General features: G+C 41.0%; 1 protein-coding gene across 2 annotated transcripts in view; it reads left to right on the forward strand.

The window, feature by feature from the left end:
• LOC132824852 (monocarboxylate transporter 2-like) overlaps positions 1–15,538 on the forward strand; it is a 291,555-nt gene that overhangs the window by 125,542 nt on the left and 150,475 nt on the right. Inside the window, exons 1-2 of one of the 2 annotated variants that reach the window (XM_060839638.1) lie at positions 10,251–10,346; positions 10,435–10,672. In XM_060839638.1, coding sequence (XP_060695621.1) covers positions 10,459–10,672 — 214 coding nt within the window. In that variant the 5' untranslated portion in view covers positions 10,251–10,346; positions 10,435–10,458. Of the gene's footprint in view, positions 1–10,250; positions 10,347–10,434; positions 10,673–15,538 lie in introns of those variants that run through there. The other variant, XM_060839639.1, reaches the window with a different exon arrangement.

Here is a 15,538-nt window from a genome sequence, read left to right on the forward strand (position 1 = left end):
TTAGTAGGTCTGGCAGCATCTGTGGAGAGAGAAACAGAGTTGGTGTTTTCAGCTCAGTGTGACTCTCTTTTCAGAAATGGGGCAGCTGAGCTGCTTTTGGATCACCTCATCAATGGAGAGCTTTGAAAGAAGATGGAAGCCAAGCTACAGAAGCAGTTCAAACATATTCCAGACTCTCATGTTGAACGTGTTTGGGAGCTGGAGCATTTGCCCAGAGCATGTTGATATTTGCATTGGATAGGCATATGGAGGAAAGTGGGCTAGTGTAGGTTAGGTGGGCTTGGATCGGTGCAACATCGAGGGCCGAAGGGCCTGTACTGCGCTATATTTTTCTATGTTCTATGTTATATGTTCTATGATATGAGCTATTTGCTTTGGCATCATTCAAGGATCAACTGATTACCTTGTATGAAGAGTTGAAGAAATGAAGAGGACAGTAGTTTGCAAACCTTGATTATATATAAAGACACATGAATATATACAAACAGAGACATGAATATATACAAAGTATATGTCAGTGCTCTCTTGCAAAATGCAATACATCTGAGTTGTCAATATAACTCTGTTCAGGTAGAGAACTGACACGACATCGTTATTTTTTAACCTTGGATAGCTTTATGCTAAATTGGAGGTCAAATTTATTGGTATTTGTTATCTCAAGCTCTGTATAGTCTAATCTATTTGATATTTCTTAATCCATTTTTTGAAGTTAACTTTGATTGTCGTTGTTACTGCACCTTACTGTGCATTTTGTGTAAGCCAATAAAGGAACGCTTCGTTAGTTTTCACTGAGGAATGTAAATACACTCCAGCTATCTCTCCTCTTTGGTTTTATTCTCAAATGTCAATCTTGTTGTTGCTTTCAAGATAGGATTCTTGTAGTTTTACAAAACTGACTGCCAGGTTTACTGATATTTAATTTGAATGTCCTTTGGGAACTGACAGAGAGATCTGAGCAGATTGGTGGGAAGAAATCACCTTCTTCTATTTTCGATGCCTGCAACGTTCTTTGCTTATCTTTGCAGTGTGTGTAAAGATAAGATCATCCCTTTGTAATAAACTGTAATCTAATCAGTGATCACATTATACTGTACTTAGACAATTTATTGTTTTAAAGGAATTATCTTTCTACTGCTTCCCTCAGTCACACCTTCGTGAAAATCTCCCTCAGAAGGAAAATCTGTGTTTCAGTCTTTGATCTCCTCTCCCATTTCTACTTTTGCAAGGGCCTACTATCTCTCTCTCTTTGTGAATTGCATTGAGACATTTACTGTAGCGAGTCACTGTATGCCTGTTGGAATCAGTAGGATTTCCATGACAAAGTCAGATTAGAATTCATTTTTGCTACATAATAACAGAGGAAATAATCTGATATGTTCTATATTGCATTCGGTTAATTGGTAATGTACAGCAATAGACTCTTGTCACTATTATCTGAACATAGAAATTTCAGAATCTGTTTCATAACAAACATAAATGATCTCACCTGACTAAGTGGGGCAAGCAATGGCAAATAATTAAGATTACCTTGTGTATTCCTGTTCTTAAAAAAGGATGGAGGTTTGGCTCCTAATGTAGCTTACTTACTAACTGAACCTTGTAATGTAAGTAATGTGTTGGCATTCATTTCAAAGAGGTTTGAATACAGAAGTAGAGATGTTTTGCTACAGTTCCTCAGAACTTATTGAGATCTCACCTCAGCTATTGTGTAGTTATGGTTTCCTTATCATATACATGCCCATGGAAGGATTGCAGTTGAGATTCACCAGATTAAACTCTAGGATGGCAAAATTGTGCTATGAAGACAGATTAATGAAACTGGGTCTTCAAAGTTTCAAAGAACAAGAGGTGATCTTATTGAAAGGTACAATGTTTTTTACAGGGCATGAAGTGGATATATAGGTTGTTTTTCCTGGCCGGTTACTCTAGAACTAGCAAACATAGACCCAAAACAAGGACATTCAAGACTGAGATGATGACGAATTTCTTCACTCAGAGGATGTGAATCTTTTGAATTCTCTACCCCTGAGGACTGTGGAAACTTATTATTGAGTTTGTTCAAGACAGAAATCACTTGGTTTCTAGAGGCTAAGTACGTTGATAGATATGGAGAGGGTTCGAAAACATGGCATCAAGGTGATGATTAGCCCAGATGGTGAGATGAACTTCATGGTCTGAATGACCTTTCTCCTGTTCCAGTGATCTTATGGTCTTTTATAACAATGTGTACACTCGGCCTTTAACACAAGAAAAGTTCCAGACTCACTTAATTAGTCAATCTTAGTGGAGATGATGGTTAGAACACATACAGTAGTCTTCAGTCTACTTTGGCTTGGCAGTGGTCTTGTCCAGTGGAAAAGGATACAAGGGAATAGAAGTTAATCCAAAGCTATATCAGGTCAGACTTAGATCAGACTTGGGGTACGCTAAGCAGTTCAGGAAAGCATTCCTAATAATCGGCAAACCCTTAGAGTAGATGTCCAATTTAACAGAATTATAAATGGCTTCTAAAGGTTATATTGAAAGACAAGATTAAATCAGGTTATATTCCCTAGAATGTAGAAGATTATAAGTAATTAGATTGATTTTTTTTATAATGTCACGGAGAACAGAATTGAAAAAAATTTGCAGAGAGGACGTGATCTAATTTTCCCCATCAAAATGTAGTTATGAGAAAGAACTAGCATTGCCTTAAGAGCTGTATTGCTTTAAGTGTTAGGTATGTTCATGGGTCAAGGAGCAAGAAATCACATGACAAACTGCCCCGGGCAATATTAGCAGAAGCATTCTAGACTCATAATTATCTATAACCAAAAAGTAATAATCCGAGCTGTTAAGTAATTCAAGAACAAATTTTCAAGTAAAATCCATGCTACATTATCTTTGTTAATTATTAATAATTGAAGAAAGCAGAGAGTAGTGCTGAAGGGTGATTTGTCTTAAGAAAAAAAAACAGTGATACCAGTTTGAATACTCCAGAAGAAAGCATCAGACATGTGTTGAAATGGTGTGGACTTGGATTTATATATGCACACTAGAGAAAAAAAAACTGTAAGAAGAATGAATACTTGATTTCTGAATGTGTTCAACTGCATTGCTGAATCTCCATATAGAGTGACATTATCGAAGCAATCCTCCAGATATTTGCAGCAGTTGCAAAAAAGAAGGGATATCAGAAAGAATACTATCAAATTCCTCGCATGAATTGGAAGGGCACAGACATTCTATCTGAAGTTAGGTTCTTTAAACAGAGGACAGAGATGTTTTTGAGATCTAGCAATTTCAGAACTGAGTAGGGAAGCAGTGAAATACAAACAGCCATTGGAAATAAGTGATTACACAAAATCAACAGTTCACCTCTGCTTCAAGAGAGTCAGAATGGCCCTGCTGAGCTGTGAAAAATGCTGGAAAATCAGTTTCATCCAAAATTCTGAAGTGTATTATTCAGAACTGGTGCCTGACAAGCAACAATTGCAAGAATTAATTAATCAGTTTGATATTAGGTGCATTGACAGGGGAAATGATTGATTTTTTTCAGAGCTGGAGTTGCCTGAGCAGATAATGGAGCTAGTCATAACTTCAACATCCAACAAAGCTTTCTAAAAATACCTCTTGGAGAAAATGAAACATCACTACCTTGATACATTGTTTAACAATGACAGAAGATGTGAAGCAGATTTAACCAGACAATAACATCGGCAAGCATTAGGTGCAGTGCTAAATACTGGCAGTGTGGTTAGGAGGCTGAAAGCAAGTAAGTTTGGTGGAAATTGTGGTCTGTTGCACCCATGGCAACACTATCCTCCATTCCAAGATCGTTGAAAGCCTTGAGGTACAAAAGGACATTGGGCTCACATTTACAAGGTTATGTGGCTCCAATGTTATGGACAGAGGGACAACAGGATGCAGTCTGACAAATAGCGTGTGCAATATGATAGCAACAAGAATGAGTGTCACCACAATTTGTCATCTTGTCAACAACAAGCTTCCCACTGGTCTTTAGATTAGATTCCCTACAGTGTGGAAACAAGTCCTTTAGCCCAACAAGTCCACACAGACCCTCTGAAGAGTAACCCACCCAGACCCATTTCTCTCTGACTAATGCACCTCACACTATGGGCAATTTAGCTTGGCCAATTCACCTAACCTGCACATCTTTGGACTGTGGAAGGAAACCAGAGCACCTGGAAGCAACCCACGCAGTGGTGCTGCAAGGCAGCAGTGCTAACCACTGAGCCACCGTGCAGAGAATGCTGTGGGCATTGTTTACGGGATGAATGGAAAATATCTGGATCTTGGGTCAATAGTATAATCTACATCAGCAAAATCAATTTTGCTTTTAAAGTGACATTCATCTTACATTGGTGTGCTGATGATACAATGCTACTCTGACAATTCTGCATGGAAATTATGAATATTCTACCTTCTGGACATGAGTAGACAGGCAATAGCAAGTTCACTAGCATGCATGGATTTCAATGTTGTGACTAATCATGATATCACCAAAATAGTAATTGTGTCTAAAGGGACCAAGAATACCCACAATGACTCAGCCTAGACTTACAACAACTGTAGACAAATGGATTGGACACTCCTGTACAATGGGGAGACTGGATGCCAATGTTTTGGGGAACATCTCTGGGACACATGCACCAAACACCCCACCGCCCTGTGGCTGACCACTTCAACTCCTCCTCCCACTCTGCTAAGGACATGCAAGTTCTGGGCATCCTCCATCACCAAATCCTAGTCACCTACCAACTGGAGGAAGAATGGCTCACCTTCCAACTTGGGACCTTACAACCACTTAGCATCAACATCGACTTCATCAGTTTCCAAATCACCCCTCCACCCTACCTCATCAGATCCAACCTCCAACTTGGCACCACCCTTCCTTCCCACCTATCCACTCCACCCTCCCCACTGACCTATCACAATTACTCCCATCTGCATCCACTTGTCACCTTCCCACTTACCTACACCCCAGCCCCACCCCCACTCCCTTTTTATCTCTCATCCCTTACACCTCCCAACTACCTCCACATTCTTGATGCAGGGCTTATGCCTGAAACGTCAGCTCTCCTGCTCCTCGGATGCTGCCTGACCTGCTGTGCTTTTCCAGCACCACCCTTTTCAACTCTGGCTCTCCAGCATCTGCAGTCCTCACTTTCTCCTAGATTGGACACTATCGAGAATTTCAAAGGTGATGACATTTTGTGCATGTGAGATGTAATTCTATCAATCAATTATCAGAGGAAGTGCAGAATGAACATTTGTGACGAGGTTAAAAGTGGGCTGGTAACATATGAATGTAATGTTTCATCCATCATATGCATCAATAAATAAACTGGTGCAATTCTATTACATGTGTGCTTAAGAAAGTTGGCAAATACTGGGTATGTTTGGATCCAAGCCATCTAAATCATTCTCTAATGAGATGCTCACACAAAATTCCAACATTAGAAGTGTTGGACCTCAATTTACGGGAATTTTAGATTAGATTCGTTGCAGTGCTGAAACAGGCCTTTCAGCCCAACAAGTCCACACCGACCCTTCGAAGAGTAACCCACCTCGACACATTTCCCTCTGACCAATGCACCTAACACTATGGGCAATTTAGCATGACCAATACACCTCGACTGTGAGAGGAAACCCACACAGGCACAGGGAGAATGTGCAAACTCCACACAGACACTCATCGAAGTGCTGGAATTGAACCTGGGACCCTAGTGCTGTGAGGCAGCAGTGCTAGCCACTAAGCCACCATACTACCCAGAAGGAATGGAATTCTTCTCCAAGCTGGATGTCAAACATGAATATTGGGCTGTTCAAGAATTAGGATAATTAAGAAATTACTATTTTTAGAATACTATCTGATTCCAGAGACTACCCTTCAATCTATCTGTCAGTTAGAAACTAGTGCATTGGTATATGCATAGATTTGCAGAAAATATTTCTGAATGGGTAAATATTGCTGATGATAGTCTGGTAATGGACAAAACCAAAGAACAGAACAACCAAATTCTGCAGTCACTGATGGTGATAGCTCATCATGAAAGACACATCTTAAACAGTAGGAAGGATCACGTGCATGTGGTTCAATCAAATCTTTTGTTTACTCAGGTTATACGACTTCAATCTAGAAAAACTTGAAGATGAATGGCACTTACCTCTTTCTCAAGGCAATAAAGAGATGCCTCAGAATTTCTAACATCCAGGCACCACCCTTGCCAAACTTTTCAGACACAGTATTATCTTTTAGATAACTCATACAGAAAGACATTCCAAATGTATGGCAGGAGGATTCATCAACAAACATTTGACTCACAAGAGTTGGCAGCAGAAACTTGTATCCTACAGTACTAAACCAAGGAAGTAGACAATCCTGGAAACTGAAACACCTCACAAAGAGCTAGAAATGTGCATCATGCAGTGTAACAAAGCAATTTCAATTGGATTCAGAAGTTTATTGGCAATTGCAATCTGACTTTTCCAACACACTGTGAAATTTATGCACACCTATTTGTGAACAAATATTACTGTAGAAACCAACCGCAAACCCTTGAAAATAATTTGGTGCAAATCACTGAGAAGTGCACCATTTAGTTTACAGCAAGTTTTGGTCAATGAACAGGGATATGACTTTAACGTCATCTACAAAATATTTAGTATGGGACTGACTACAGCTCTGAACATGAGTTTGCTATCACCACCTGAGCTTCTGTTTGAAAGGCAAGTTAGGACAACTCTGTCAACCCAGCACCTGTTCAAAAGATACAAGAAAAGCCTTCAGAAAAAAAGGAAGAGCAAAGATGGTGCATGATCAACATGCAGGTGCAGACCTGCTCAATCTGCAGAAGGTCAGAATCATACTTTCCACAAGGGGAACTTTGACATCCAGAGTGATATCTCAAGGGCACAGTGAACCTTGGTCCTACAAAATCACAACACTGAATGGAGCAACGTTAAGGGATGAACAGAAGCCAACTCAAGGAACTTTGATTGTACACAAAGCACATACATGTGCATGCAAACAAATGAACTGGGATAATGAAGGCATGGTCACTGTCAGGTTAACACCCAACATGCTAACAGCATATAAATGTCAACACATGTCCACAAGCCAAGGACACCCAAGTGTGAAGCATAAATCTCTAGAAAATAGACCATCAGAAGAGTGGATAGGATTGTCAAGTCACCATTACACAGTTCAGACTGATATTCATTACTGCATATTTTTCAATTATTTTTTGGGTGAATAAATTTGCAAATACCCTAATGCATATGAAATTTTACCACGTTTGTAATGTTATCCTGGGAAAGGAAAGGGATGTTCAGAGTTGATTTGTTTGAAGACCTAGCTATGTAAAGCATTAAGGATCAGGATAGAATGACCAGCGCAGCTGCCATGTGTATCTGGACAGAAGCAAATATTGTTATCTATAGCTGCCGTTTGTAATCGAACCATTACATAAACCTGTATAAAATTTTCAAGTGAATTACTTCAACACTACTCAATCTGTATGACTTTACATTGAAAGTAGGAGCAGGAGAAAGCCATTCAGCCCTTTGAGTCTCCTCCACCCTTCAATGGGATCATGCCTAATTATCCAACTCAGTTCCTGGATCCCATTCCCTCATTATACCCTTTGATCCCTTTAGCCCTAAGGACTATATCTAACTTCTTCTTGAAAACATTCAATGCACTGACCTCAAACACTCTCAACCACAGGTTCCATACTCTCTGAGTAAAGACATTTCTATTCACCTCAGTCCTAAATGGCCACCCTGTATCCTTAGATTATAAACCCTAGTTCTGTACTCTACAGGCAACAGGAACAACTTTCCCTCATTTTATCCTGTCTAGTCCTGTTAGAGTTTAATAGGTGGCTATGTGAGTCTACCTTGTTCTTCTAAACTACAGTGAATATACTCCTAACTGAACCAGTCTCCCTTCATACCTCTGTTCTGCCATCCCGGGAACCAGTCTGGTTAACATCCGTTGCACTCCCTCCATTGCCAGAATGTCCTTCCTCAGATAAAGACATCAAAACTACATAAAATAATCCAGATGTGGTCACCACAAAGCCCTCTACAATTATCCCTGTTAGCTTATGACTAACACAAGAAAGTATATAAAGGAGAGAGAATACTGTGTAAAACTTTTAGCACAGAATTCGCTTGTGAGCCCAGGTCAGGAACCATTTGATTAGATTGCTTGCAATGTGGAAACAGGCCCTTCAGCCCAACAAGTCCACACCAACGCTCTGAAGAGCAACCCACCCCCCTACATTTACCCCTTCACCTAACACTATGGGTAATTTAGCATGGCCAATTCACCTAACCTGCACATTTTTGGACAGAAGCCAGAGCACGTGGAGGAAACCCACACAGACATGGAGACAGAGAGAATGTACAAACTCCACACAGACAGTTGCCCAAGGCAGGAATTGAACCTGGGTTTCTGGTGCTGTGAGGCAGCAGTGTTAACCACTGTGCCACCCATGTGCTCTTGCTTGACAAGTTTAAATCTATGAGGCATAGACAAAAAAAAAGAGTTATACTTTTTAGAACACAATCAAGCCACCCAAAGAGTGCTAGAAATTTGGAATTATGTTTTGCTAATCACAGTTGCTCTGAGGTAAGTTATAATAATAATAATAATTATTAATTATAAGTTTGATCCATGTCTGTAACCAAATCTATTCAGGGGTATAGAGCAAAGATAAGGGCGTGGGACTTGATCAGAGGTCAGCTCTGATTTTGTTGAATGAAAAGACTCACTGGTTATAATGGTGAATCGTCCAGGTCCCAGTTCCTGATTACTGTTCATTGAGCCCAGGTAGAGCAATGTGCCATGTAGTTATAATTTTTGCTTTTCTTTAGCACTTACAACTGAAGGTTTGATTGAGAAGTCATTTCTCATTTTTATTCACCCATTCATAGGATGAGAGTGTCCCAGCATTTATTACCAATCCCTAATTGCCCCAAAGGGCAGCTAAGCGTTGGCCACCCTGAGTCTGGAGTCACATGCAGTCCAGACCAGATAAGGACAGCTGTTCACTTCCCTAAAGGGGCATTATTGACCCCAGATGTGTTTTTCCCCCAACAATCGGCAATGATGTCATCGTTATCATTAGACTCTTAATTCCAGATTTTTAAAAAAATTAAATTCACATTCCACCATGGCAGGATCTGACCAAACCCCCAGAACATTAGCTGGGTCTGTTGTACCAAGTCCAGTAAAAGTACCATTAAGCCATTACCTCCCCTTAGGATTGGAGTTGGGGTGTTAAGATGAGCCTTTGGTAAAAAGACAGCAGTTGATTTGTGTCACTAAAATCAATGACCATTTTAAGTACCATTTAATGGCCATTTGGAGTACAGTGATGGACCCAGGCCACGCAGTGTACATTTGTCTAGTCCATGCAATGGCATGTTTGACTATCAAGATGATTCCTTGCTCCTGTAGCATTGGCAGAAAGCAAACTGCTGTGAGACCTTGAACATTACCAAGGAAGGTCACCTCTAGCAGGGCTTGATGATAACGTTTGGCAACATGTAATTTTGTTAATGAGCATGAGTGGAGAACAGACAGCTGGTGACGATAGAATATTCATAAGTTGTCTGTGTGTAAGTGTGTATATGTGCAGTAATGAGATCAGATGGAGCTGTATTGATTGGAACCTTTGGAAATGAATGTGCTATTACATTAAAACAATGTGCTTTCTTTTCTCAACTAGGTTTCGCCCCTGACTGACCTTGTGACTAAGTTACTGTTCTGTCCTATTGGATATAAGGTCATAGTTTTTATTTAAACTCCAGCACTTCTTGCTCAGTTATAATTCTTTATTTACCTTTTGTGAGGGAAAATCACATGTCTTCCCAAGCCTCACTCTTCCAGTTTACCTGCAGTTGAAAGGAGAGCTTGAATTGTTTGCCCAAAGCACTGATTAGTGTGAGGCTGACTTAAATTGCCTGGCACTGCAATTTTGCCTCCTGTTGGATTTTCTCTTTTCTGCTCCTAAAGTTGTGGGGCGTCTGTTAGTTTTCAGCAGAGATTTCCTGAATGGGCCAAGTTATTGAGAAAGCAATTATTTCAGTGATTTAAAGCATGGCATGTGCAGTGAGATAATCCCTTGACTGACGTTGTGTGTCTCCTCCTACTGTGTGTGTGTTTATATTGAACTATGCCAAGCTGAAAATACCAGCCTGCTTTCATTATTATTGCACTCCTTGTATTTGACAGCCTCAAATCAGTTTTGCCAACACTAACGCTTCAAAAGAAAGTCACTCTGCAAAGATTGGCTGGAGGAAACCTCTTGAACATCTAGAAGGGCACAGAGGTTTGTCTTCTAGACAGGATCAACAGGATTTTCTTTAGTATTTTATAGCTGCTACATTGTAAAATGACTTCTCCTTTGTTTCTTCCAGTCACCCAAGAGCAAGAAGTCTAAGATGCCACCACCAGCATCATCCCAGGAGTCTGGTCCCCCAGATGGTGGTTGGGGCTGGGCAGTGGTCGTAGGAGCTTTTGTCTCGATTGGATTTTCTTATGCATTTCCCAAAGCCATCACTGTGTTCTTTAAGGAGATTCAGGAGATCTTTGACACCTCGTACAGTCAGATTGCATGGATCTCTTCAACAACATTGGCTGTTATGTACGCTGGAGGTAGGCTAATAAACTTCTACGACAATTCATGCTGTAACTCATCGACATTAAACGGTTTGGGAAGCTACTTTACAGATGTTGGCTGAAACACATTAGAGCAAGTTCTGTAATTATAAAAAGGCTGCACATTCAATAACAACCACCTGTATTTATTTAGCACCTGGGATGCAGTAATTCATTCAGAGAAAAAAGAAATACAGAATGTATTCGAGCAAGAAAGTCATTTATGAATCCAATTTTTGATATATATACAATTATATGCAATATTTAAAGTCGTTTCATATTTGGGCATGTTTCCAATTATTGATTGTGGAATATTGCAAATGGGAGATCAATCTAGATTGTTCTTCATGCTCAATCAGAACCCGTTTGAAGTTGCAGTGTTTAAGGTGAAAATAAGGGTAGATATGGGATCCTGTTCCATTTACGAAGTGTCTGTTTATCTGGTTGGTTCAAGTTAATGATTTCTTAGTCGCAAGAACAATGAGATTCCAAATTGTATATTTTTATCTTCTTCGCTCCAGTAATGAATAATAACAATAATATTGCATTTGTTGTGTTTAATCGGCTTCAAGAGGAATTAATTCTGCTTTTGCTTTTACTACATGAACTGTAGTGGGAGTAGCATTGGGTGAATAAAGCAATTATGGAGAACGATATCAAAAGTTGGCATTTAACCAGGCTACTGAAAGCAACAAATCCGGAGTTGTCACCATTGCGAGTTGTCATCCCCCTAAGCATTTTCCATTCACTAGCTATCCCCAATGGTTTTCCCACTGGCCACCAACAATGGCTTGATGCACCAGCCTCATTTTCTGAAGCCCCAGCTGGCATCACTCCTTACCCCAGCTATGTTGTGGAGTTTTCACATTATTGGTCTGTGTGGCTTTTTTGTATTCACGAGGGCAAGTTGACAGAAATTACCAGAATTGTGCATCTCCGTTTGGTGACACATGCCAGTTCTTTTAGAATATAGCCATCGGTGAAACACATGCTTCAATATCCATGATCTATCTAACCACACTTCAGGCACTGCTTCTATTTAAGGTTTAACTGAAAACAAAAACTATTGGGGTGGCATAAATGAGGATGCATCAAGCAGGTCTTCTGCTCAAGGCCAATTTATTGGCCCACCATCTTTGGCTATCAGCATAAAAATATTTTTGTATATCAGGCATGGATGCTCTTGAGGAGGAGCTAGATGGATAGACAAGGGAGAAAGCTTTAGAAGATTAAGCTGATAGAGGTAGAAGAAGAGGTGAGGAAGAGACTTGTATCAAGTATAACACCAACATGGACCAGTTGGACCTGGCGATGTGGCCTGTTTCTGTACAGTACAGACTCTGTAATCATGGTTAATTAATTCATTGCTAATGTCATTAATTGTTTCAAACTGCATGGCAGGATTTCTTTTCTTCACTCGTGGGATGTGGGCATCACTGGCTGGGCCCAGCATTTATTGCTAATCCCTAGTTGCCCCTGGAGAAGGTGGTGGTGAGCTGCCTTCATGAATTGCTCCAGTCCATGTGCTGTGGGTTGACCCACAATGCCCTCAGGAAGGGAATTTCAGCATTTTAATCCAGCAACAGTGAAGGAATGGCAGTATATTTCCAAGTCAGGATGGTGAGTGGCTTAGCAGGGAACCTGCATGGGGTATCTGCAGCCCTCGTCCTTCTAGATGGAAGTTGTTGTGGGTTCGAAAGATGCTTTAAAGATTCATAGATTCATGTAGTGCAGAAAAGATCCTTTGGCCGAGCATGAGGGAAATTCAGTTGATGTAGTTTATACAGATTTTAGCAAAGCTTCTGACAAGGTCCCACATGGGAGACTGATTGAGAAGGTCAAATTACTTGAAATTAAGGGAAACTTGGTGAGATGGGTCAGAAATAGGCTTAGTATTAGGGCACCAAGGGTAGTGGAGAAGACTGTTTGAATTACTGGAGGCTGGTACCAGCATAACTACCACTAGAGACATGCTAATCCCAATTTCCTGCACTTGTCCCATATCCTTGAATGTTATAATATTTGAAGTACTTATCCAAATATCTTTAAAAAGTTGTAAGGCTTCCAGCCTCCTCTAACTTCCCAGGCAGTGTATTCCAGATTCCCACCACCTGCTGAGTTTTCAAACTCCCCTCTGAATCTCCTGTCCCTTATCCTACAGCTATGCCCCGTCATGATTGACCGCTCATTCAAGGGGCTGCTCTCTAATCACCCTGGCCATACCTCTCATAATCTTATCCACCTCAGTCATGTCCCCCCTCAGTCTTCTCTGCTAATAAAAAAACAATCCAAGACTATTTAGCTCAATTTCTCCATCCCAGGCAACATCCTGATGAATCTTTTCTGTACCCCTCCAATGCTATCACATCATTCCTGTAATGACATTACCAGGAGTGCACACAGTACTCCAGCTGTGGCCTGACCAACGCTGTATACAACTCCCAACATTGCCTCCTTGCTCTTAAACTTTATGCCTGCACTGATGAAAACAAATATCGCATACACCTTCATAACTGAGGGTGGCATGGTGGCTCAATAGGTTGCACTGTTGCCTCACAGCACCAGGGACCTGGGTTCAATTCCAGGGTGACTGTTTGTGTGGAGTTTGCACATTCTTCCTGTGTCTGCGTGAGTTTCCTCTGGGTGTTCTGATTTCTTCCCACATTCCAAAGTTGTGTAGGCCAGGTGAATTAGGGCTAAATGTAGGGGAATTGGTTACTCTTCAGAGGATTGGTGTGGACTTGTTAGGCTGAATGGCCTGTTTCTGTATTGTAGGGAATCTAACCTTAACTATCTTATTTACCTGCTCTGCTGACTCCAGGGATCTGAGGAGAAATACCCCAAGATCCATCTGTTCCTCTGAGCTTCTGAATATCCTGCATTCATTAAATGCTCCCTCATCTTGTTTTTTTTTTCCATCGTGCATCACTTCACACTTATCTGTGTTAAATGCCATCTGCCACAGCTCTGCCCATCTGATGAAGCTATCTATATATCCCTGTAACCTACAACCTCCTTTTTCACTATTCTTGCCAATATTGGCGTCGTCTGCAAATTTGTTTAACATTCCCCCCACAATTTCATCTGTATCATGTACACATTTAACTAACAATGCGGGACCCAGTACTGATCCTTGTGGCACACCACTGGACACCGGCCTCCAGTAACTCAAACAGCCTTCTACAACTACCCTTGGTGCCCTATTACTCAGCCTCTGATCCATCTCACCAAATTTCCCTCAATTCCAAGTGCTTTAACCTTCTTAATTAGTCTCCCATGTGGTACCTTGTCAAAAGCTTTGCTAAAATCCATATAAACAACATCGACTGAATTTCCCTCATTTACCCACTTAATCACATTTTCAAAAAAAAAGAACACATTTTTAAGGCATGACCTCACTTTAACAAAGCCATAGTGACTATATGTAATTAACCCATGTCTTTCCAAGTGGGAATTAATTGGCTCCTTCAGAATTTTCTCCAATAGTTTCCCTAGCACTGATATGAGATTCACTGGTCTATAATTTCTATGGCCAGAGAGGAATTAAACATTTGTGTCAGCGCCCCTGCAATTTCCTGCCACACATTCCATAGCAGATGCAATTCATTTGGCTCATTCATAAAGTCAGGAAGTATGGGATAGAGGGAGATTTGGCTATCTGGATTCAGAATTGGCTGGCTGACAGAAGGCAGAGAGTGGTTGTAGATGGAAAGTATTCTGCCTGGAGATCAGTGTTGAGTGGGATCCCACAGGGCTCTGTACTTGGGCCTCTGCTCTTTGTAGTTTTTATAAATGACTTTGATGAGGAGGTTGAGGGGTGGGTTAGTAAATTTGCAGATGACAGAAAGGTTGGGGACGTCGTCGATAGTATAGAGGGCTACTGCAGGCTGCAGCGTGACATAGACAGGATGCAGAGCTGGGCTGAGAAATGGCAGACGGAGTTCAACCTGGATAAATGCAAAGTGATACATTTTGGAAGGTTGAATCGAATGCTGAATATAGGATTAAAGACGGGATTCTTGGCAGTGTGGAGGAACAGAGGGGTCTGGTGTGCAAGTACATAAATCCCTCAAAGTTGCCACCCAAGTGGATAGGGTTGTTAAGAAAGCGTATGGTGTTTTGGCTTTCATCAACAGGGGGATCGAGTTTAAGAGCCGTGAGGTTTTACTACAACTCTACAAGTCCCTGGTTAGGCCACACTTGGAATACTGTGTCCAGTTCTGGTTGCCCTACTATAGGAAAGATACAGAGGCTTTGGAGAGGGTGCAAAGAAGGTTTACCAGGATGCTGCCTGGACTGGAGGGCTTGCCTTATGAAGAAAGGTTGAATAAGCTTGGACTTTTCTCTCTGGAGAGAAGGAAGAAGAGAGGAGGCCTGATCGAGCTGTACAAAATAATGAGAAGAATAGATAGAGTTAATAGCCAGAGACTTTTCCCCAGGGCGGGATTGACTGATACGAGAAGTCATAGTTTGAAGACATTAGGAGGAATGTATAATGGAGATGTCAGAGGTAGGTTCTTAACGCAGAGAGTTGTGAATGCATGGAATGCGTTGCCAGCTGTGGTGGTGGAAACAGAGTCATTGCGGACATTTAAGTGACTGCTGGACCTGCACATGGATAGCAGTGAGTTGAGGGGTGAGTAGGTTGTTACTATATTTTACATTAGGATTAAATCTCGGCACAACATCGTGGATCAAAGGACCTGTTCTGTGCTATACTTTTCTATGTTCTATATTCTATCTAAGCCAGGGAATTTGTCTGTTTTTAAGCCCAACACAGCCTCAAATACCTCCCCATTTCTTATGTCCAACTGTGGAAGTTCCTCACAGTCCCTTTTCCTGAATTCTGTACCTATGTTCTGT

The sequence above is a fragment of the Hemiscyllium ocellatum genome, chromosome 19, assembly GCF_020745735.1.
Source record: "Hemiscyllium ocellatum isolate sHemOce1 chromosome 19, sHemOce1.pat.X.cur, whole genome shotgun sequence".
Classification (NCBI taxonomy): Eukaryota; Metazoa; Chordata; class Chondrichthyes; order Orectolobiformes; family Hemiscylliidae; genus Hemiscyllium; species Hemiscyllium ocellatum.